General features: G+C 35.4%; 1 protein-coding gene across 10 annotated transcripts in view; it reads left to right on the forward strand.

The window, feature by feature from the left end:
* Positions 1 to 1,419: 1,419 nt before the first annotated feature.
* The window catches only part of LOC145681275 (uncharacterized), a 31,328-nt gene continuing 9,515 nt past the window's right edge, over positions 1,420 to 23,232 (forward strand). Inside the window, exons 1-3 of one of the 10 annotated variants that reach the window (XM_081752867.1) lie at positions 1,420 to 1,487; positions 8,915 to 8,975; positions 20,712 to 21,979. In XM_081752867.1, the coding sequence (XP_081608993.1) occupies positions 20,760 to 21,979 (1,220 nt within the window). In that variant the 5' untranslated portion in view covers positions 1,420 to 1,487; positions 8,915 to 8,975; positions 20,712 to 20,759. The other 9 variants (XM_081752872.1, XM_081752873.1, XM_081752868.1 and 6 more) reach the window with 9 other exon arrangements.

The raw sequence follows: 23,232 nt of genomic DNA on the forward strand, positions 1-23,232 counted from the left end.
CTGGTGTCGTCGCTGAGGAGAAATTATTCTAAGTTGTTTGCAAAATAAGCCACAATGTGTTTAAACCCTATCCCCTAAAAGTATTATGAATGTGTTAATCGTAAACGGCGCACTCACTAGGTCAACGTTTAGAGTACTTGCACTTTTTCCTATATGCCTAGCAGCGTCCCAAATTCATTGTCTAATGCAACTTCTACCACTGAATGCGGTTCGCTTCATGATTTGTGCAATTCTGTCAGAATAATGATGTAGGACACTGTGAATACGTAGACCATGTTATGGTACAATTTTAGCAGTTCTGTATTTTTGTTTATATACCATTTACGTATTAGGCCGCCTTTATAAATAAGTCTCTTACACATTAATCTCCCTTTGTAATAGAAAGATTTAATCTTCAAAATGTTAATATCATGGTGCCTTTTCCGTTGTTTCAATGAAATGTTAAGTGTTATAACTTTATAAAGAGCTACGCCTACATATTTAAATCATATCAACTTGATAAGTGCTAATATCAAACTGCCTTTTTTCTTGTTCTTATAAAAATGCTAACTTTATAAAACGTTACATGTTTTATATCATATTAACTCATATCAACTCATCAAATCATAACTTTGATAACTAGACAATATGCATCATTATTCAATTTAATCAATCACGTGTTGTCTTAAGATGAATACACTGAAATAGGAAGTGCAATTTTATCGTCACATCACCTGATCAGCCAAGCAGTGTTTTCAGATGGCGGAAAACTTCCCGCAAAACTGGAAATTCCTAGCATTGAAGGGAATGTGGGAAATTCTGTTTCAAAATGGGAAATTTTGTCAACTTTTCTTCCTTTTCACGTCGTCTCTTTCTCACTCATTATCTTCATTTCTTTGTACATGGAATAATACATGGATTGGAATCTTCTTGAAGGTCGACAGAACCAGAACAACAAGAGAGGTTTGTAAGCTGAACCAAATAGAACTGATTGTTAATCGCGCTAATATTCATATTCTGGGAGAAGATAGAAGGGAGGGAGGGTTTATTTGGAGGGAGGCCCCTTGCTTACTATAGTTATGGCCAGTCATTCACTGAATGTTAGCGTTAAGTGAGGGGAAAGATGGAGAAATATAATACTTGGAAGTAGCACACAAATATGTATATTTATACCAAATAAATATAGATAAAAATAGAAGGAAGGCCCTATAATAGATTTCTCCTCCCGCAGGAAAGGATGCACTTCTGATTGATTGTTCAGAGTTATTTCATTTTAATTTGATGTTATAGATATAATGATTAATTAATTAATCATTAATGATTGCTTAATTAAGTGATGATTGATATTCTTTCTTGGTGGGAAATTTTGCAACAGACCGGGAAATTTCAGGTCATTGAGCGGGAAGTCTGTTACACTGAATCTGACAACACTGCAGCCAAGGAGAATTATAGGCTGGGGAAGGAAAACAAAATAAGCTTCAGGGATGTGTTTTTTGTGAATGTTTTAGGTACATTCGGAGCTAACAAGCTTAGCAACATTTAGCCAGTATGTGTTGGCGACAGTAGTTTGGCATGTTTTTGGAACTCCAGAGGGGAGGCCAAATATTTTGCTTAAATTTCGTGCTTTCTTACTATATTTTTCATAGCAAGCATTTTTCTTCCTTAACACGTACTTAATAAGTATTTTTCATTTCTACACCTAAGAAGTGTTTTTATTCCTAATATGAAATTGTGCCTTGCGGAGTGATACAACAGAAAATACTAAAAGATGTTGTTGCTTATTGAACCCAAAATGTGTAAATATGAGTATCTGTTTAAATTAATTGTTACAGAAATGGGTAAACTTTACACGGTGCAGTTCTACTATATGGATCCACAGATTTTAAAATGTACAGAAATGTTTGTGCAAACGTTTAACTTGCCAATTTTGTGTCTAAAACAGAATCCAACCAAACCTGCGGGGCTTCAAACCCGTTCCTATTACTACTGCCATTTGTAGGCTACTATGGATCCGAATAGCAAGCTTTACGAGACCCGTTCCAGTTGGTGTCCTTTCGGAAACACGAATAATTATATTCAAATATTTTTTATAAAATGGTGCAAAGTTTCTCAAAAGTAAGGTATCCCGACGTTGCTCTATCTGCTTATTTGTTTCTTTAATCTACTCTACCCTACTCCACTATAAAGCGGTCCTATTTATCAATATGCACCTGGAGCCTATCGCCTATTGCAAAGTTTGCCCAAGAACTTTGTCTTCCTTTAAGATTTATATTCAATTTTGTGTTGCTGTAATAAATGCTATTTCTTGTAAAGCAAACTACCTGTTCTCTTTGAAAATAGAAATCTTGCACTCCAAGTTTAGGCACACAAATCGAAATAATTGTTGAAAAAATTATAATTCTTTTGCTAATTTCCCCCTAACGATTTGAGCTGGGCGACATGACAATACCCTACTTAGCATGGATGAAATTTATGTAAACCACTGTTGAAAAATTATAATTTTGTCATGGTTTGCGTATGAATACAGCATCCGAATTGTGCTCTAAACATTAAAGTATAAGAGACAAACAAACCTGTGGTAGGTTGGTAATATAAAAGGAAAATGTATCCCGCGAGTCAGGGTAGTGCGAAGGTTGTGGGTGTGCTCAATAGCGCAGATTTGCACTCCAAGTGAGCTGGTGGGCCAGCGATGGTGGGTAAGCATGTAGCCAAAATCTCACTGATCACAGATTTTCACAATGATTCGAGTTTCTACAGCACTTGTAATGGTTTCTCGCTAGTAATGACATTGTTGTAAACATAAACTACAGCTTTTGTAACTGTGCAAAAATATTCCACCGTCGGAAAGCAATACAGTAATTCATACGCATTTCTTTATTTTAACCATTGAGAACTACGTGTAATGATTTTATTTTAATAAGCTTTAACTTGCACACATAAAATATAGTTGTATTCTTCACTGAATTCTTCTGCTTGCAGAAACTTAATCCCTTTAAGTAAGTCTCTGTGTGTAGAGTGATGTATTTTGCAAAATGTAGTACGCCAAAACGCGACCAACAAAGTAAAACTTACAACCAAACATTATGAATTGAAGCAGACTAACATTAGATAAGTAAAAATGGTTTTATTTCTGTGTTAAGAATTATCATTACTTTTATAATATGACGTACAGGTCAAGTTTAGGCATATTACTCAAAATAATTGTTGGAAAATTATAAGTATTACACTAACTTCCTTCTTGTGGTGTTCCAATATATTTGCAATGGGAGGTAAAACCATATGGAACTTAGCGTTGGTAGTAGGTAATTGCAACAGGACATGACCAATTAAAAACTCTATTACCGATTTTAACATTTCAAAATGGTTTTTCGTGGTAAATTGGAAGCTATCTGCGAAACAGGCTAGTCCGTCAATATAGTAAAAATATTAGTATGTAGTTTTGGTTGTAAAACCTTTTGTTACATATCGCCTTTTAATCTCATTGGCAAAGAAGGTAAAATATCTGATGTCAACTGATTCTACCAACTCGGAGTCAGTTCTTTTAAAGTTTTAAACTCCGATAATGGAACATCGTGTAGATAGTTATGTATCTTAACCCTTGTACATCCCTCGATTTTTGCAAGTTCCTCTGGGTCAAAATGGACCCATTCATTTTTTTATGTTTCAATTTGTAGTTTACACAACATTTGTATATGCAATAGTGTTGTGAATGGTTTGTGTCAAATATAACAAAAGATGGGTCAAATCTACTCTAGACAAGCGTCACTGGTGATGGTGATGTTCTCGGCTCCCTCAAATATTTTAGAAATAATTGTTCAGTTGTTTTATTATTCACCGAAATTTAACATGCCATTGATGCCCTTGCATCTAGAACACTAAAACATCTCTCTCTCACACACACACACACTATATATATACAGTGAAACCTCTCTAAAGCGGACAGCCGTGGGGAATCAAAAATTGTCCGCTATAGAGAGGTGTCCGCCTTAGAGAGGTTTCAATATTTTCTTACGTAAATTAATAAACAAGGTAATATGCAATTAGAAAAAAATATTTTTGCATGAATCACGTACTTATGAATATCACCAAAATGTTACTGTACCTGCATTATCTTGCGTCATCCAATTCCCTATGTTCGAGACAACATGGGAATAAGATGTTATAGTTCTCTGCACTTTACATTTATCGCTACTTACTACGTTTTCGGTGTGTTGCTTTAATTCGTGAGTTAATTGCAGTCCAGTAATGACTTTTTCAAAAGTATGTGTACTCGTGGTCAAAAATACCAAACTTGTCTTCTGCTTGGTTAGAGATTCCACCCACCAGGACAGTAGAATGATGTGTCATCCCAAACAGTGTGCAACTGTCAATCACTTTTGTTTCTGAAACAGGTAGGTGGAAGTAGAATTAAAGCAAAGGACATAAGGGTGTTGTGGAACAGAGACCCTTCCTCATGGTTGCTGAAGAGACGGTTGAGGAGGCAAAATGTTGTCACATCCTCATGTTCTGTGTATTTTTACTGTAATTTTCAATTTGTTTCTAGATAAAGTGTCCGTAAAAGGAGGTAAATAATACTTATAATAGACAAGAAAGACTGTCCGTGTCCGTACTAGAGAGTGTCCGCTTTAGAGAGGTTCGCCAATGTTTTTTTCCTATTACAGTGTTTGGGGATTACAAAATATGTCCGTTATGGGAGGTGTCCGCTTTATAGAGGTGTCCGTTAGTAGAGGTTTCACTGTATATATATATATGTTTTCACTTACAATGTTCTGCTACAAGCAGGTTTTATTTAGGTTACTTTCTGGGTAGGTTAGGTCATGCATTCCTGTTAACTTTTATCGAAAACCCCTGAGAACGAAATCCACGTAAGTGGTTGTTTTCTTTTATGCTACTTGAAACATGTGAACATCCATTTTACTGCTTTTGACATTGCTCACAAATCTGATTGAAATGTCTCTTACAGATAAATTTGTTTCACAAACTGTATTTGATCGTACTTTTGTGGTCTGTTCCCTTTCACATGTGGCAATACCTCTTTTCCTCGGAACATCAGAGCTACTCGTCGCTTGATGAACACACTCCCCCTGTGTCTCTCTACGGAGCGATCGTATGATTTCTTAGGCTGCATTTGTTCTTAGCACATTTTTGTTTGTTTGATGTAGTTTTCAGTTGAGTTGATTTTAGTTTAGCGTCCCTTTCAACAGCGAGGCTATAGAAGACGTGGACCTACTTATTAGCGTGAAATCTGAACCACATGAGCTCCCGCCAGGAATAGAACCCGGGTATCCCACGCCAAAGGCGCGTACGCTAACCGCTTAGCCACGAGAGAAGTCTTGATGTAGTTTTCAATCAGAGCTTTCCGAAGAATTTTCATCAGACAGGGAAGAGGAAGAAAAAGGATCCTGCACTGATAATTGATCCTCCGTTTCATATGTCACTTCTTCATCGTCAGAAAAAGTAAGAAAGTTTTGAATTCTTCTAGTGTCAAAACAGTCATTTTAGACACCAAAATAGACTGTAATTACTGTACAACGAGAAAACAAACAATACTACGAATAAAAACTAATCCAAAATGAACCTAAACAATGTTACCAGTACAAGATATCTGAAAAAAACTAAACAATTTTTCCAGTACAGTATACTGGAAGAAACTAAATTATTTTCGGACAGAGCAATAATAATAATAATAATAATTTTTGCATTATTTTTTGGAGGTACTATCATCAGAAATCCATTCAATAATCAGTTTTTAGTCACTTAAATATTCATTGAACTAATGGGTCTAAATGGACCCGAGGAACTTATGTGTTAGTTTTTCTACTGTGACGTAACAGGATGGAGTTTTGAATCAAACTTTTTACAAAACACATATTTGGTAAAATAACTAAAAGTCACGAAGTATGATAATCACAGCTCACGTAGTGTCCCAGATAATCAAGTTGAAAAATCGCTTTGGGTCAAAATGGACCCGAGGGACGTAAGAAGGTTAAGATCAATGCTCATAAACTCTACATGCAGTTAACCTAGGTAAATTGAAATGAAATGAAATCTGTAAGTTTTACGCCCCACGGTTATGCCGGTTAGGGTAAAGGAGACGGTGATGGTGAATAATGAATGAAATGGTGGAATGAAGAAAGTGGGAGGAAACGGGAGAACCCCGAGAAAACCCACGCACACGGTGTTTATCCACCACAAAGTTCACTTGGCGGGGGCTGGGATCGAACCCGGGACCCCAAGCACCAGAGGTGAACGCTCTACCACTGAGCCACCGCGGCCCCCCTAGGTAAATTGTTCACTTCAATGGCAACGGATTATATCAAAGCTTCATCAATTTCTTGAAAATTAATAAAATTATATTTACGTTCATTGAACTATACTAAGGTTAGACTATGCAATAAATGATGTTTTATTGTACATAACGCTTTATACGAAAGTTTCGGGATTCGTTCGATATTTTTCACTTTTCATACATAACAAGTAGTAAATGTGTCATTAGCTGAACTTGAATATATAGGTAGGCTTTGTAAATCTCTGAGATGTATTTCATCCCTTAATCAAAATCTTCTGGCATTTCTGCTATCCAATTTCGCGCACTTATCATGATTAAATTTATGTGCATAAGACGACTTAGTTTTATTTTACTTATGGTTATTCATGTATCCACTGTCATCAAAATAACTTGAATCTTGATCATAAAAGGCCATAATGAGTGCAAGTAAAGTACTATAATTCTGAGTACATGGGGAAATGATGTCTTTGAAATAACTAACTAACTAACTCTATGGCCTATGGAACCCGGAGGTTCAGTGCCGCGTTCACAAAAGCTCTCCACTGACTTCTATCTTTAGCTAATTGTATCCAGTTTCTACTTTGTATTCCTATTTCTGCGAGATCCATCTTAATATTATCCTCCCATCTGCGCCTAGGTCTTCCTAATGGTCGTTTTCCTATGGGTCTACCAGTCAAGACTTTGAAAGCAATTCTACTTTCTTCCATTCTAGCTACATGACCTGCCCACCTAAGCCTCCTAGACTTGACGACTCTAACAATGTTGGGTAAACCGTATAAACTATGTAGTTCCTCGTTATGAAGCTTCCGCCATTCCCCATTCTCGTTCCTCTTGGGTCCGAATATTCTTCTCAGGATCCTGTTCTCAAATACTTTCAGTCTATGTTCTTCCCTCAGAGTAAGCGACCATGTTTCACAACCATACAGAACAACAGGCATGATTATCGTTTTATATATTTTAAGCTTCAAATTCCTCGACAGAATTCGCGACGACAAGAGATTTTGAACCGAGTAGTAACATGAATTCCCTGCTTTTAGTCGACATTTAATTTCTTCGTGAATATGATTTTCGTCTGTTAATATTGATCCTAAATATTTGAAAGTATCCACTTTATCAAAAGCGTTATTTAATATTTTAACGCCTCCACAATTTGCCGTATTATGATCCCGACGCACTTCCACGTATTTAGTTTTCTCTGCATTTACTTCTAAACCCATGTCCCTGCAAGCGTTTAATAAGATCTCTGCATTTATTTCTACTGTTCTCCTATCCTCCCCTATTAAATTTACATCATCAGCATATGCCATAACCTGGTGAATGCCGTTCAACTCTAGGCCCTGGTTGCTATCTTTGATTTTCCTTATGGCGTATTCCAGCACAAAGTTAAATAATAATGGCGACAACGCATCTCCTTGTTTCAGGCCATTTTCGACGTGGAAGCTCGTGGACAAAAATTTTTCTACCCGGACTTTACTTTGGGATTCATTTAAACATATCTTAATTAATCTAATTAGCTTTCTCGGTATTCCAAGTTCTGTAAGAACGTTGTATAATGTTTCTCTCCTAACCGAGTCGTAAGCCTTTCTAAAATCAATAAATAGTTGATGTACCGGGGTATTGTATTCCCACTTCTTTTCGAGTACTTGGCGAATGGTAAATATTTGGTCGATAGTTGATCGATTTCGTCTAAATCCGCACTGATAATCTCCAATAATTTCATCAGCGTATGGGGTCAATCTTGCTAACAGAATATTTGAAAGGATTTTATAGGATGTTGACAGAAGAGAAATGCCTCGATAATTATTACAGTCAGTTTTGTCGCCTTTCTTGTGAATTGGAACAATGATTGATTCTGTCCACTCTTGTGGCAATTCTTCCTTGTTCCAGATAAGGAGGATGAGTTTGTGTATCTTGTTCCACAATTTTTCGCCTCCAGCTAAAATTAACTCAGCCGGAATTTCATCTACACCCGGAGATTTGTGTTTCTTTAATTTCTTTATAGCGGCTTCCACTTCTATTCGATTGGGTTCTGGAACATACGGTTCTGCGGTGTGTATCTCCTTTTCTCCACGCACATTAGTTTTTGGCTGCGTGTTCAGCAAATCGTCAAAGAAATCTTTCCATCTATTTAAGATGCTATCCGTATCAGTGAGAACTGTTCCGTCAGATTTCTTTAATATATAAGCACGAGGTTGATAGCCTTTCTTAAATTCGCTGATCCCCTTATACATGTCCCGAATATTTTTATTTTTTACTATTATCTTCAAGTTCCTTAATTTTAGCTATGTCTTTGAAATAATAATTTTAAAAATATCCTTTAGAACATTATTTCTTGTTTGGCATTAATTAACTTATCATTAACTCATTATGTTGACTTTCCTCATCTATTACTTGATTATTAGATGCATTTTATCTGTTTGGGTATAACAATGTAGAACTAAATTTTTATTAAGATTTACCTGCTCTCTCAGCTGTTCTATTTCCTCATCCAACTGTTCTTTATGCTGTCGTACTTTAACTTGTATTTCCCTATTTAGTGCGAGTCCTCGTCTTCCACTAGCTTCACATTAAGTGAAAATAGCTTCAATTTGATCGTGCGTTTGTAATACCTTTCACTAATTCCTGAATGTTTTCTTTCTTTTGCAGAATAAAATACGCGCTAACCTGCCGAGTTTCATCACACGTAAATTATTGATTAGGAGGTGAGGTATGACCATTATTTACTTTTCCCTTCGAATGAGAAATTTTCTGTAATTTCTTCATTACTTTTAACATATTCGTTTTGCACGGTTTGTACATTTCCTTCTTAATTTGTCTGCTTTCTCTTTTATCCTTAAACTCGGCCCGTACCTTCGCGAAATTTTCTTTGCATTCACGAAATTTGTTAGCTATAGCCTATTCTAAACCTGTATCTTTTTATTAACTTAATCAAAATTATTCTTATTTTCTTTCCTTCCTTGTTTCTTTTCTTCTCTTGCTTGTTTGTTTTCCTACTTGTTTAGCTGACACTATGTATTTTGAAGCGTTACACTACACAGATAACATGAAGTTGATTATTGTTTGAAAATAGCTAGACCACTATCTAAGCATGGCTGTATTAGAAATATAGTTATTTTAAGTACAGAACAACCATGGTATTCACAGAAAATCTTAACACCTTATCACATTTCCATTTTATTATGACTCACGTATAATAATTCACTATTTACTTCTCAAACTTTTCCTTACTATTTTCCGAAGGACGAAAAGGACAACAACCCGTACACAATTACTGTTTTTCTGGCGACGCTTTAAAAGTTGTCAATGAATGGGCTGTAGATAAGAATTTTGGCACAGTGCATAATATTCTTTGAGATTCTTTTTACTTCCGAGTTCACAGTATATAATAATTGAATAACCATTATCCTGTAATCCAATTCTATGATTAGATTTACGGCGCGCACATAATAATGTTCTGTAGGAAAGAAATAGATGGTTTCTTATTATATATATACATGCACTCGAAGCCAAGAAATTGATAGTGGCTGATCTGTTGTTCTTCCAACGGGTGAAGTCCAGAAAGGTTGGGAGTAAATTATTTAAATACTGTGTAAATATATTTTCGTATATACAGGCTATGTGAACTCTGCTTCAAGTAAATTATTTGGTTCTATCTACATTAATTTACTTATCGGGAAACTGCGATTCGTGAGACGACCGTTAGCCATGTTTTGTAAAACACGTTAAAAATTGCAAACTTATGATACAAAGTGTTCAATAGACCACTGAACAACATAAACAATTGTCATGTAAAAATATTTTAATTCAAATAAATTTCCATCAGCAAAATTGTTGTCTAGCGTCTATACATTTTTGCTCCATGTGGTGCAATAACTAGAATTTCAATGAAATGATGCATTGTTAGTGGCTATGACAACCAAATTGGATTTAGCTTCTCATCAATGTTCACGAAAACTTTTTTTTTTTTTGCTATCTATCTCTTTTTTGAGCATAGAAAATATTTAAGATAAATTTTCCTTTTAGTTGCCTTGTATATCCGGAACAGATGTAGATATGAAATCAAGAAGCGGCTACAAAATACTGTCATCATCCAAAATCATCAAAGGTATCTAGTACTAGGAGTACGTAATAAAGACTAACACTTAACAGTGTACACGGCCAGGACCAAAGCAAAAGAGGTTCATGCTCCATAACAACTATACCATGATATACCTAAAACAGAGAGAGTATCTTGAAATAAATGCACCTTTGTCAAAACTAGAAAACGGATTCATCAAAAATAGATATGTTGTTCTATGATAGACTCTTCTGATTTTTTTTTTTATAGATACCTTTAATTCTCAATGCTCGATTCTCACGGAGTTCGAGAATTTGCTATTGGATCCTTGTCAGATTTATTTTTCATATTAGATAGAACTCGAAAGTGGACTCATATACACCATTCACCAATCGACTGTTGTATCTTTGTCAAATTTTCAAGATATAAGCTTTCCCTATCTTCGAGGGAGTGTGTATCAGCTCTGTTTTGAGAATTTCACAACCAAAGACCTGGTGAAGACGCACCACCTACCAATTTTTGAAAATTTGGACTAAATCTTCCAATGTTTTTGGAGAGTGAGGCTATATCTCTTTCAGAATTGACAAATCTCGAAATTAGGAATGTCTAGTTTTGTTCCATGGCACTCCTTCACAAGTTTCAGCCAAGTGTTGCATTACTACTGCCGCTCAATATTACGACTCACCACTACACAAAGTAAAACTGTAGAATCGTTTATGCAGCTGTTCTTCCTTACAGATAATTATGTAAAATTATATGAAAAACTTGTTCCTCCTTGAGACAAGTAGTCATGAACCTCAAGAATATATGATTCTTTCAATGGAAACGATCAGTAATTACTTCTTATTGAAAGTTGAAAATTTTGTTTACATTCTAAACTTCCTACGTTGTTATAATTTTAAATAAAGCAGTTACTCTTAATACATTTCAAGTATCCATCAAACGTAAAGATAATTTTAAGTGTGGGCACTCGTAGATTCATCAGCCTTGTAAGCTTTTTTCTTTTTAACGTTTAATTAGCGGGGTCAAGTTTAACGCAAACATCTTACTATAATTGCAATTTTAAGGAAATATGCAATACAGTTACTTTCAAATGGCCGTAGGTCAGGCGTAATTGCGCGAGACGCGAAAAAGAAGCATTTTTATACCAGGAATAGACTAGACAGTTATATGGTGTGTGTACATCACTCACTTGTATTGTTCAAAACATAAACTATGAAATTTCAAATGCTTAAGTGTCGGGGTAACTGAAAATTCCGTCGTCAATTCGCTTTACCTGAAAGGTTGAAGTTCTGTCGTCAACTGATTGTTAATGCACTTGGTTATCAAGACAGTAGTAGTAATTCTATCTGTAGCACTTTCAAATGCAGTCCTTTGGTTGTGTTTATTGAAAGATGTTTAATCTCACATGTCAATCATATCAAAACGAATAAGTCAGATGTGTGTGAAAGAGTGCGACAAAGAAAACTTTCTTATTACCACTTGATATACATGAATTCCTTTTAAGATTAAAGAAATATTACTAATAAAGTGATATAGGTTTCGATCGTCCGTTGTACCGAAATTCGTAACTTATAATTGGGATAAAATAAACTTCTAAATTTATGAGAATAATGCCATAACTCCACTCAAAAAACGAAAAAGAAAAAAAAATGTGAGATATACATATTAACTTCATTTAGTTTTTATTATTGCGTCCCTTACAATGTTTCAAAAAATAACGCAGAAAGCACTATGTGGCAGTAATGGGCTTTAAACCGTATGTATATAAATGCTATGTTTCTCTTATGCTGGGAATAAAAATGTAAGCTTAAAAAGATGCTCGTATAGCCAAAAAAGAGAATGATAATATCAGGGTTTGCCCAAGTGGGCCCAGCCCGAAAAAACCCGGTGTTTTTTTTCGGATTGGACCCACCTAAAAAAAAACACTTTAAAACCCACCTGGGTTTTTGACCTATTTGTTACAACTAAGGTGATCACATTGTAAGTGATTTTTATCATAATTTAGACTTTCCTTGGACGAATTAGAGGCTTTCACGTTAAGATATACAACAACATTCAACATGAGACCTTTATAAAGCTCTGAATGCGCTAAATGAGGTAAAAAAAAAAAAAAAAAAAAAACTTGAGATTGTTATAGAACTAATTAATGTATGGATTATGCTTATAGCCTTTTGAAGTAAAAGAAGCAATTTTGTACTTTAGAAAATATTTTCCGTGAAGTGTGATCGTCGACTCAGCGACACCGAGGGACGTTATCACTCATACGTTTGACGGGTTTAAGGTCATAGGTGCCGGTACTAATAATACATATGTAAATACATTACTAAAACTACTAGTATCATTTCTTACTTTTGATATAAAACACAAGTTTTTTCAACTAAAATTTCGTTGAACCATAACAGTTCAGTCATTTGTTGCTAATCTTCAAATAAGCATTCTGTAGAATCAACACCAGCAATAGCATAAAAATTCTTGTCAAATTTAAGAAGGTTACTGCTCGGGGTTACAAAGACTATGTAACGCTTACTATTTCAAGTGCTGAGTTCAAATTTCCGTACTAGTGGAAGTTTTGATGTACACCCCGTAAAAGAAGTGCTCGAGAAATTCCCGAATTAAACGCAGAAGGATCGGAAATGAATACTTCAATAATAAAAATATTTATTTTACGCTTAAGCCTGGCATACGTCCCGTAAAAAACGGAACAGTCCCGTTTTTGGGCCCGAGTGTCCCGCGTCCCCGTAAATTTAGTCGGGAAAGAGAAATGTCCCGTATTTTAAGTCTGTTCCATTTCTGCTATCAATATCAGCTTATTCGAAAAGTAAAAAACAAAAAATTCTGACATTGGCTGGGAATCCTGTAATTGGTGAATGTACAGTACGCTGTTGCATGTAACAGTTTCGAGGAAGTTATTACACCACCCTGTTCGACTTGATAGCGAGCGACATTTGGAATGCTATTTTTTCCATTGAACTTGATAGAAACTCGGATACTCTCCGGATTTAAATAAATAAATAAATAAATAAAATGGGTTTGAGTGTTTCTACATTTACAAACACGGGGGAAGATGGCTGACTTTTTCTCCAGCAACACATTAGGTAAGTTAACAAGAATTATAATCTTTTTCAGGGGCTAGAGGCTCAGAATGGTGCTTTGGTCCAGGTCTTAGAAAAATGTAAATCTGGTCCTGACAATTTCACACGACACAGGGAGAAAAATCAGCTTTTCATCAGATTAAACTGACAATCGTAATTTTGGCAAATAAATCCATGTAAATAAATATTGCTAAACGCGCGAAAAATATTGAAGGTAGATTGTATCACTGATTTAAATAATTTGCATATTGTTTTCCTGTAAAACATTTTTGTAGCACATCTTAAGTTCTTAGACATCTTCAGTCTGTACAATTAATTGCAGGGTACGAAGAGAGAAAAACAGCTGCTGCTTAGTGAACTTTCGCCTATTATATTCTTGAAAAAAAATAAATAAAAATGAAATCTTTTACTTTTAGTCTCACGGTTATGTCTGCTATGCTCAAGGTGAGGGTGAGGATGAGAAATGAATGAAATGACGGAATGAAGAAAGTGGAAGGAAATGTGAGAATCCCGAGAAAACCCACGCACACAATGTTTGTCCACCACAAAGCTCACTTGGCGCGAGCTGGGATCGAACTAAGGACCCCATGCACCAGAGGTGAACGCTCTACCACTAAGCCACCGCGGCCTATTATACTTTTGTTCATAACCAGACTATAGTTCAATTCATTGTGTTGGAAAGTTGGGGGGGGGGATCTGATGTGTCCCGTGTTCTCATGGAGAAAATATGACAGGTTTATTTACGCTGGAAGATGTTAATTTCATATAAGATATTTTGAAACATTTATTTGTTTCATACAACATGAATTGTATCTTTGTTTTAAATTAATAGACCCCTTTTGTATTCATATTTGGCGAATGTCAGTCTCATCTTTCTTGGCGAGTTTCTTATATTTTGTATTCATATCTGGATGACTTGATCTACATTTGTTCGTTTGTTTGCCGAGCTCCTTCATGGCTAAGCGGTTAGTGTACGCGTCTTCGGCGTGGGTGACCCGGGTTTGCTTCCCGGAAGAAGATCGTGGTTCGGATTCCACTTTAATCAGTAGGTCACGTGTAATATAGCCTCGCTGCTAAAAGGGACGTTAAACACAAAATCAATTCGTTTGCCTCTACCACACACACTACAGGGTACAACTTTCGGCCTTTTAAGTTAAAATTTTTACAGTACAAGAAGAGACAATCTAAATTTCCTGTATAGATTTTGGCGCCATACCAACGAAAAATATCAAAATGGCGGCCATTTTTTCAAAACAGCGAGTATCTACGCTACGAAGCGCAATTTTCAGTCTTTTAAGTTGAAATTTTGACGGTGGAAGCACAAGATATTCTAAATTTGCTGTATAGATTTTCTCGGCGATCGAATGTAAAATTTCAAAATGGCGGCCATTTTTTCAAAACAGCAGTAAGTAGAAAATTATTGCAAGTTGTGACAATAACAATCTTGAAACATAAATCACCAATATAAATAACATTTTAACACTTTTACCCCAAAGACATTGAAATATTTCGAAAAAACCCGATTAAATGCAAAAAAATCCAATTAAACCCGAAAATACTCGAAAAAACCCATATGGGCCCAGGTGGGTTGGGCTTTTTCAAAAAAGCCCGGGTTTTTTCAAACCCTGGATAACATATAAATACATTAATTTATATTGTTAAAATATATTTTTTAAACAATTGTGGTAGTAACACTGCAAGAATTATAATGTTCATTTTTTGTCCTTACAAAATCCAGTAAAGGTGCTATGTTTCAATATTGACTAGATAAAATTAATTTATTAATCACTCAACATTAATGACGTGAACTATATTCTGTTTGTTTTAAGTTTGTTTTATATAGATAACCAAGAAAGTTCTGTCGCTTTTTTGTGGAAGTCTTGTTCAATTTGACCTCACACCGTGAGTTGAATGCGAATGGAGACAAGGCAAAGGACAGCTGTTGATGTAGGTATATCCAACATACTACTTGGTCGTGGCAGTTCAGTTACAGCATGAACTTGCGTAACGACAGATTGAACATGGACCTCCACAGAGCGTCATAAAAGCGTGTGTGCTGCGCGAGTTCAAACTGCGGTCAAACGCAACTGCAGCGGGGCAAAATATATGCGAGGTCTTTGGTGCAGGTGTCGTGACTACGTGAACAGTGCGGCGGTGATTTAATAAGCTTAAGGACGGTGATAAAACACTCGAAGACGCACGACGTGCTGGGGGATCAACACATGTGCAAAATGAATGTTTTCAGGCAGCAATTATGGCGAACAGTAACTAGACATGTGAGGAACTGTGACTACAATTCAGTGTGAGTGGAGAAACCATTCGACAGCACCTCTATTAATTTGGAAAGCACCACAAGTTGGGTCGATGGAACCCACATAATTTGTCTCTGGGCCAGAAGGGAGAGCGAACAGACACCTTTGTTACTTTGCTGTCTTGTCTCAGGAAGGAGCCATTTCTGGACAGAGTGTTGACATGTGATGAGAAGTTGGTCCTGTAGGAAGCTCCACTGTGCTGTCATCGGTTAGCATCCCATGAACTGGTTCCAAAACAGCCGAAACCAGCACTGCACCAGACGAAGGACATCTTGTGTGTTTTGTAGACTTCTTACGACATCGTGCATCGAAAAATGCTACCAGCAGGTCAGAGCATCAATCCAACTATGTACTGTTACTAGTTGAGTCTTGTTCAAAAAAACTCTGAACTCTGGAGTGAGCACTTGTGAATATTAAAGAATTCCTTCTGTTACAGGACAACGCTAAGCCCCACGTGACTATTACGACCCCAGACACCATTCGACGCCTTGGAAGGGAACACTTTTGCAGTTTCCTTACTCCCCGGACATTGCACCATCCGATTACACTAGTTAACAAATTTAAACTTTTTGTTTGTTACATGAGAAAAATCACCTGATCTTAAAGGAACTTTCTGCGCTGAATTCGAATATGCACTCGGTTTCTTTCCATCACGTACAGTTTTCCCGTAACAGAGGGATTTTCCTGAAATTCCCTCAAAAATGCCCCTTTTTCAGATATTTTATTCCCCTAGCTCCTGTCCCCTTACATATAGTAACATAGAAATTATACCTAAGTATACCTTGATTTATATTTAATAAACCGTAAAAGTTTCGTAAAAATCGCTTTGTTCTTTCTAGAGAAATAAATATATTTGTATGTATTCTGTGTGCACTGTTTATTGCACCTGATAGTAATGCTTTCAGATCTCCTGAGTTGGGGTAAAAACGATTTGCTTTATTACTACAAACACGGACATAAAAATGAATATTTACAATAGTCAACAACTCACTTGTATTGCTCTCTGTAAATTAGAAACGTGTATAAAAATAGAATGTACTTCCAACGTATATTTTTTTAAACGTACAGTATATGTATATTCCGCAATTAGACCTATTCCGCACGGGGATGAACTTCCACTTCCCGAGCCCCCTACCAACTGGGAAGAGATATGGCCAAAAGACTCTAATGATGATCATGACGTTGATGAACCATCGACATCAACATGTACATCCAAGGATCCAACGTTCATCCCTGACTGTGTTCGCGAGCCACATTTCATCCGGCAATGTGAACTTAATGACCTAGTCCGTGATTTGCACCTGACAAAACAAGAGGCGGAACTTCTGGGATCAAGGCTCCAGCAGTGGAACTTATTGGATGCAGAAACGAACATATCAGTGTACAGGAAAAGGCATGTTCAATTTTCAAGCTATTTCTCAATGCAAGATAATGTGTGCGTATGTACGGATATAAATGGGTTGATGGCGGAGCTAGGAATTCCTTACGTTCCAGAAGAATGGAGGTTATTTATCGACGCGTCAAAGGTCAGCCTTAAAGCTGTCCTTTTACATAATGGAAATAAAAAAACTATACCACTTGCGCACTCAGTGAAGATTAAGGAATCCTATGACACCATGTCAACTTTGCTAAATCTTATAAATTACAAGGACCATTGTTGGCAAATATGTTGTGATCTCAAGGTAGTTGGTATTTTATTAGGACTGCAGTGCGGTTACACGAAGTACCAATGTTTTTTTATGTTTATGGGATAGCCGAGCTGATGACAAACATTATGAAGTGAAGGAATGGGAACCTAGAGTGAATTACGTACCTGGAGAATGCAACGTCAAATACGCTCCTTTGGTAGATCCTAATAAGATATTACTACCGCCACTTCATATCAAGCTAGGACTTATGAAAAACTTTGTCAAAGCCATGGACACATCTGGTGAAGATTTCAAGTATTTGCGAGATAAGTTCCCTAACCTGAGTGATGCTAAGATTTCAGCGGGAGTGTTTATTGGTCCCCAAATTAGGAAATTAATGCTTGATGATAGCTTTGACAGCAAGTTAAACAGTGCTGAGCTAGCTGCCTGGACAGCATTTAAGTGTGTTGTGCGCAACTTTCTGGGCAATAACAAAGCTGAGAGTTACACAGAAATCGTACAGGACATGATACAGAAATACAAAGAGTTGGGTTGTAGGATGTCTTTAAAAATCCAATTTTTGCACTCCCACCTCAGTTCTTTCCTGCTAACCTAGGTGCTCTCAGCGACGAACAGGGGGAAAGATTCCACCAACGAATAATGGCAATGGAGAAAAGGTACCAGGGACGATGGGATCCTTCAATGATGGGGGACTATTGTTGGGGTCTAGTTAGAGAATGCAACATTTCTTACAAAAGAAGGAAGTAGTGTACGTTTTTGTAACCCAATGGAAGTTTCATATATTGTGATAGTTTTGATTGTCTTTTCATGACCTTTTGGTACATTTGTATTATTGTTTATTGTAAATTGTCACACTTGTAAATTATATTGTATTATATTTTATATATGTGTTTGTGGTAATAAAGCGAAACGTTTTACTTCAACTTAAGAGATCTGAAAGCATTACTATAAGGTGCAATAAACAGTACACACAGTATACATACAAACATACTTATTTCTCTAGAAAGAATAAAGCGATTATTACGAAAGTTGGAGGGTTTGTTAAATATGAATCAAAGTATACTTAGGTATTTCTATGTTAGTATATGCAAGGGGACAAGATCTTGGGGTGTAAAATAAACGAAAAGGGAAATTTTTTAGGGATTTTCCCGAAAATCCCTCTGTTACGGGAAAATCGTACGTGATGGAGAAAAACCGAGTGCATATTCGAATTCAGCGCAAAACGTTCCTTTAAGAACAGGTATTTCCTTTTATGTAACAAAACCTTTGTTAACTAGTGTTATCACCTGTTCCATTTCTTGGACAATCGCTTTAGAGGACGGCAGTTCAGATTTCTAGTAGAGGTGGAAAATGAACTTGATACTTCTTTTGCTTCACGGCCCACCAATTTGTACTGCGATGGAATCCACGGCCTTTCAGGACAGAAATTCGTCAATGCTGATGGGGACTACTTTTGATCAAGGTCCGTGTTAGGTCAAATATATATGTTCGAAAGTGGTGGGTGAAAAAGTGACGGAACTTGGTTGGTTACATTTCTAGTTGTTTGCTTGCACACAATATTTAGAAATTTATTGTGTATCATAAGATTAAAAATTAATGGTGCAGCTGAACAATTTACATTTAATGAATATATAGTGTGTTTTCCGTAATGAAAAATCTACTAACATCTTGAAAATTCTTTCTGTTGCTGTCTTCATTTGTACTAGATATGCTTGCACGAATTAATTTATGTCATTACAGACAGACCCTAATCTTAACAGCCAAGAGCCAATAATAGTACGATATCTTGTTTACAAAAAATAAGGTAGCACAAATATCGCTACTTGTAGTGCTTGTTTTACAGATTATTGCTTATATTTTGTATGTTACGTGTACGTAATTAACTTTAGTTAGGAACATTTCACCTATATGAATAAGCTTTCTATGCATTACTTTATTTTGTAATGTGAGAGCATATATTGTAAATTGCTTAAATTTTGGCCATAATGGTAATAAACCGCGTAGACTTCTATAGTATGTCTCCTAATTGTAAATAACACTAGAGATTTTTCTACAATACGATATTGAAGAATGAAGATCACGTGTCTACCTACAACGAGTTTAAAGCAGTATATAAGGCAGCTTATATTACCTTTTAATGAATTATTTATTATCAGCTCCAAGCGTATTACTTTGCTGTTAGATATAGATGATAGAAAATATTGAAAGCTCTTTGCACTTAGCTTTGAAAGCAAACAGGTTTTCAATTTAAGTTTCTTTTAATTTTGTTCTCGATCTCTTTTTTATTCGAGCCTCAGATATCAGAGTGCTAAATATTTTGAGATAATGCATATATAGCATACGTATTGTTTAAATTGTCTACTTGTTCGTTGGAGATATATATTGAATTTTACGAGTAGAGGCACATTACTGTTCTGCCTCGGATTAAGGAGTACTTTCAACTGAAAATTGCTATCTAATTTACATGTGTATCAAAAAGAAAGAATATATGTGCAAACGTGTGCTAGTGTGTATTGTATTATCAGACGTAGTAAATAAAGATAACTTATTTTTATACAGATCGAGAACAAAATTAAACTTAAATTGAAAACTTGTTTGTTCTCAAAGCGAAGTGCAAAGGGCTTTCAATATTTTCTATCATCTGTGTCTAATAGCAAAGTAATACGCTTGCAGCTGATAATAAATGATTCATTAAAAAGTAATATAAGCTGCGTAATATACTGCTTTAAACTCGTTGTAGGTAGACACGTGATCTTCATTCTTCAATATCGTATAATATATTTTTTATTCTCTAGTAGTTCGTTTCGAGGAGTAATAATTTACTCCACTAATCCATTCCACCCCAATTCGACCTTTGTTACAATTAAAATTTACTAAATTAGCATTTGTCAGTGTGATTCAAAATTTTGTCATAGATTTGAAAATATAGTAGCAGTAAGTTAATGACGTTTATTATAAATTAAATCACTCCTATTTTGTTGCTCACAATACAACTTCTTTAAGTTTTCTCAAAAATATAAAACAGTTTTAACCATATTTTCGAGTAAAGTAGAAGTTTGGCATACTTTAAATTTGGTTAGCTGATTATTATATTTTATAGTTATTCTCCATTATATCAGCTTTGCCTGATATATACTACAATTAAATAATTTTTAACAGTAACTGTCTCGTAGTATGTCTGCTGTCAATTCTCACGTAAGTCAAAGCGTCTGAAGACCCATGTGTTTAGTTGATGAAACTCAGGATATTAATTTTATAATAAAATTGATTCACTTTGCTCAGCAATTAGTTTTTTATTTATATAATTATGAATATTTTTTGTTGTTTCAGATTTGATCTTTGTTCTCTCTGAAGTCTCCTTCCTACATAGTCGTTACAATGGCTTCCAGTTTTCTCAACATTGTTTCGATTAAAACTGAAATGAAAACAGAAAAGGAATCTACTAAAAATTGCAGTTACAAGCTACATAATAATAGCGCTAATGAGTTGGAATATAAGGAACCTTTTTCGTCGTTATGTACATCTAATTTTGAAAATAAGGAACAAAAAACAGGTGACACAGAGAGAAATAAGAACTTTAAACAGTGTACGTTAACAGAAACTTTGGTGCCTAAATTGAAGGTTACTCCAATAGGTAATGAGAATGGTGGAACACCAGACTGCAAACTAGTTTCAAAGGAATTATTATTCATGAAGGGCTTATCAAAGTGTGATTTACCTGCAAGTGCAAAGCTTACTGATGCTAACGAGGGATGTCCCATTCCAATATTCAGGGAAACAGAAAAGGACTCTACTAAGGACTGCAGTTACGAGCTATATAATAATAGCACTAATGAGTTGGAATATAAGAAACCCTTTTCATCATCATGTACACCTAATTTTGAAAGTAAGGAACAAGAAACAAATGAAACAGAGAGAAATAAGAACTTTAAACAGTGTACCTTAAAAGACACTTTGGTGCCTAAGTTGAAGGTTACTTTAAAAGGTAATGAGGATGTTGGAACACCAGATTGCAAATTTATTTCAAAGGAATTATGTTACGTGAAGAGCTTATCACAGTGTGATTTATCTGCAGGTGCAAAGCTTTCTGATGCTAATGAGAGATCTCCCATTCCAAAATTCAGGGAAACAGAAAAGGACTCTAATAAGGACTGCAGTTATGAGCTATATAGTGATAGCACTAATGAGTTGGAATATAAGAAACCCTTTTCATCATCATGTACACCTAATTTTGAAAGTAAGGAACAAGAAACAAGTGAAACAGAGAGAAATAAGAACTTTAAACAGTGTACCTTAAAGGACACTTTGGTGCCTAAGTTGAAGGTTACTTTAAAAGGTAATGAGGATGTTGGAACACCAGATTGCAAATTTATTTCAAAAGAATTATGTTATGTGAAGGGCTTATCAAAGTGTGATTTATCTGCAAGTGCAAAGCTTTCTGATACCAACGAGAGATGTCCTAATCCAGACTTCAGTGATTTCACACGCCCTGCGGAGGAGTCAGATAGTTGCACGTCTAGTGTTATTGGGGATCAGAGCGAGCACAATGTTCAACTAAGTGATTTTCAAGAAATTGATAACCATGCTCGGGAACTCAGGTACGTACAAATGCTTATTTCTTCAGAGCTATATTTTAAATGCATATCTGCTTTTAGTGACTTCAATACTTTGTTAACTAGCCTCTCGTTGTTTACTTTAAGCTACGCTAATGTAATCGCATATAGTTAAGTAAATAAAGGTAGGACAACGGATTATTAAACTTTGTAGGAGGCGGAACAATTTGACACTGAAGTAAGGATTAATGTGTTGCTGGTAAGTTTATAGGAACCTTTCCTTATATCAAATCTCAAATGTTAGCAGTCGCTACCAATCACAGATACATAACTCTTCTTCTAAACAGGTGCTCGCAAGTTAAGCAATCACCTGCAAACACCATAATCAAGGTATAAGAAAAACACTATTAAATCACAAGCATATTTAATAGGGTGCTCTGAAGCACTAAGGCAAGAGAAAGAACATTTATTTATATTGAAAAAAATACGTGAATATATTTAATATTACAGAGGAATACTCATTGATTGCCTCATATATATACATCTGCCTCTTTAACACTTTAAATATAAAATAATCTATTTCTCTATTCATTTTCTTAGGCGCGGTAAACCCGTAATTTTATATTATATAACGACAAGAGAATGAGGAAATCTGATATGTATATTTGCTGCAATTTTACAGGTTGGCAAACTAAAGTATTTTAAATTAAATTGAAAATATTTTCAGTTTATTCGTAACAACGAACTGAGACGGACTTTTTTATGTGATACTACCGTGTAGCTTCTAAACTGATAAATAAAAACGCTGATTTGTTACACAATGTTATCGACAGGGTTAATGGTTTGACATATTCCGCAATATTATCAACTTCTGTTCTCAAGTTCATATATGTTTTTTTTAAATGAACCTGCATCAAGTTGTTATATATATTTTGAATCTATATGTTGAACGAGACCATTTAATAATCAGTTTTGCAAATTAATAATAATTTTTTTTAAGTGTGTAGTATTAAAACATTCCAAATTTGAAAGCCCCTAACAGAGTGACAACACAACTGAGACGAACGGGCGATATATATCTAAATTCCTTGCTGTTGACTGATAATGATATGACTTTCCAATAAGTAGGAACAAAGTTTCAGGGTTTCAAAAATTTTATTTTTTTCGAAGTCTTTTATTTCGGGACAGTTGTTAGATAAGTGTCACATCTAGTACTTATATGGTTTTCAATAGACAAGAGTATCATTTTGCCGTTCGCAGCAACTTGATGTTTCAAACCGTTCCAGAGTTTGCAATAC

This window comes from Thermobia domestica, chromosome 3 (genome assembly GCF_964235325.1).
Source record: "Thermobia domestica chromosome 3, izTheDome1.hap1.1, whole genome shotgun sequence".
Taxonomy (NCBI): Eukaryota; Metazoa; Arthropoda; class Insecta; order Zygentoma; family Lepismatidae; genus Thermobia; species Thermobia domestica.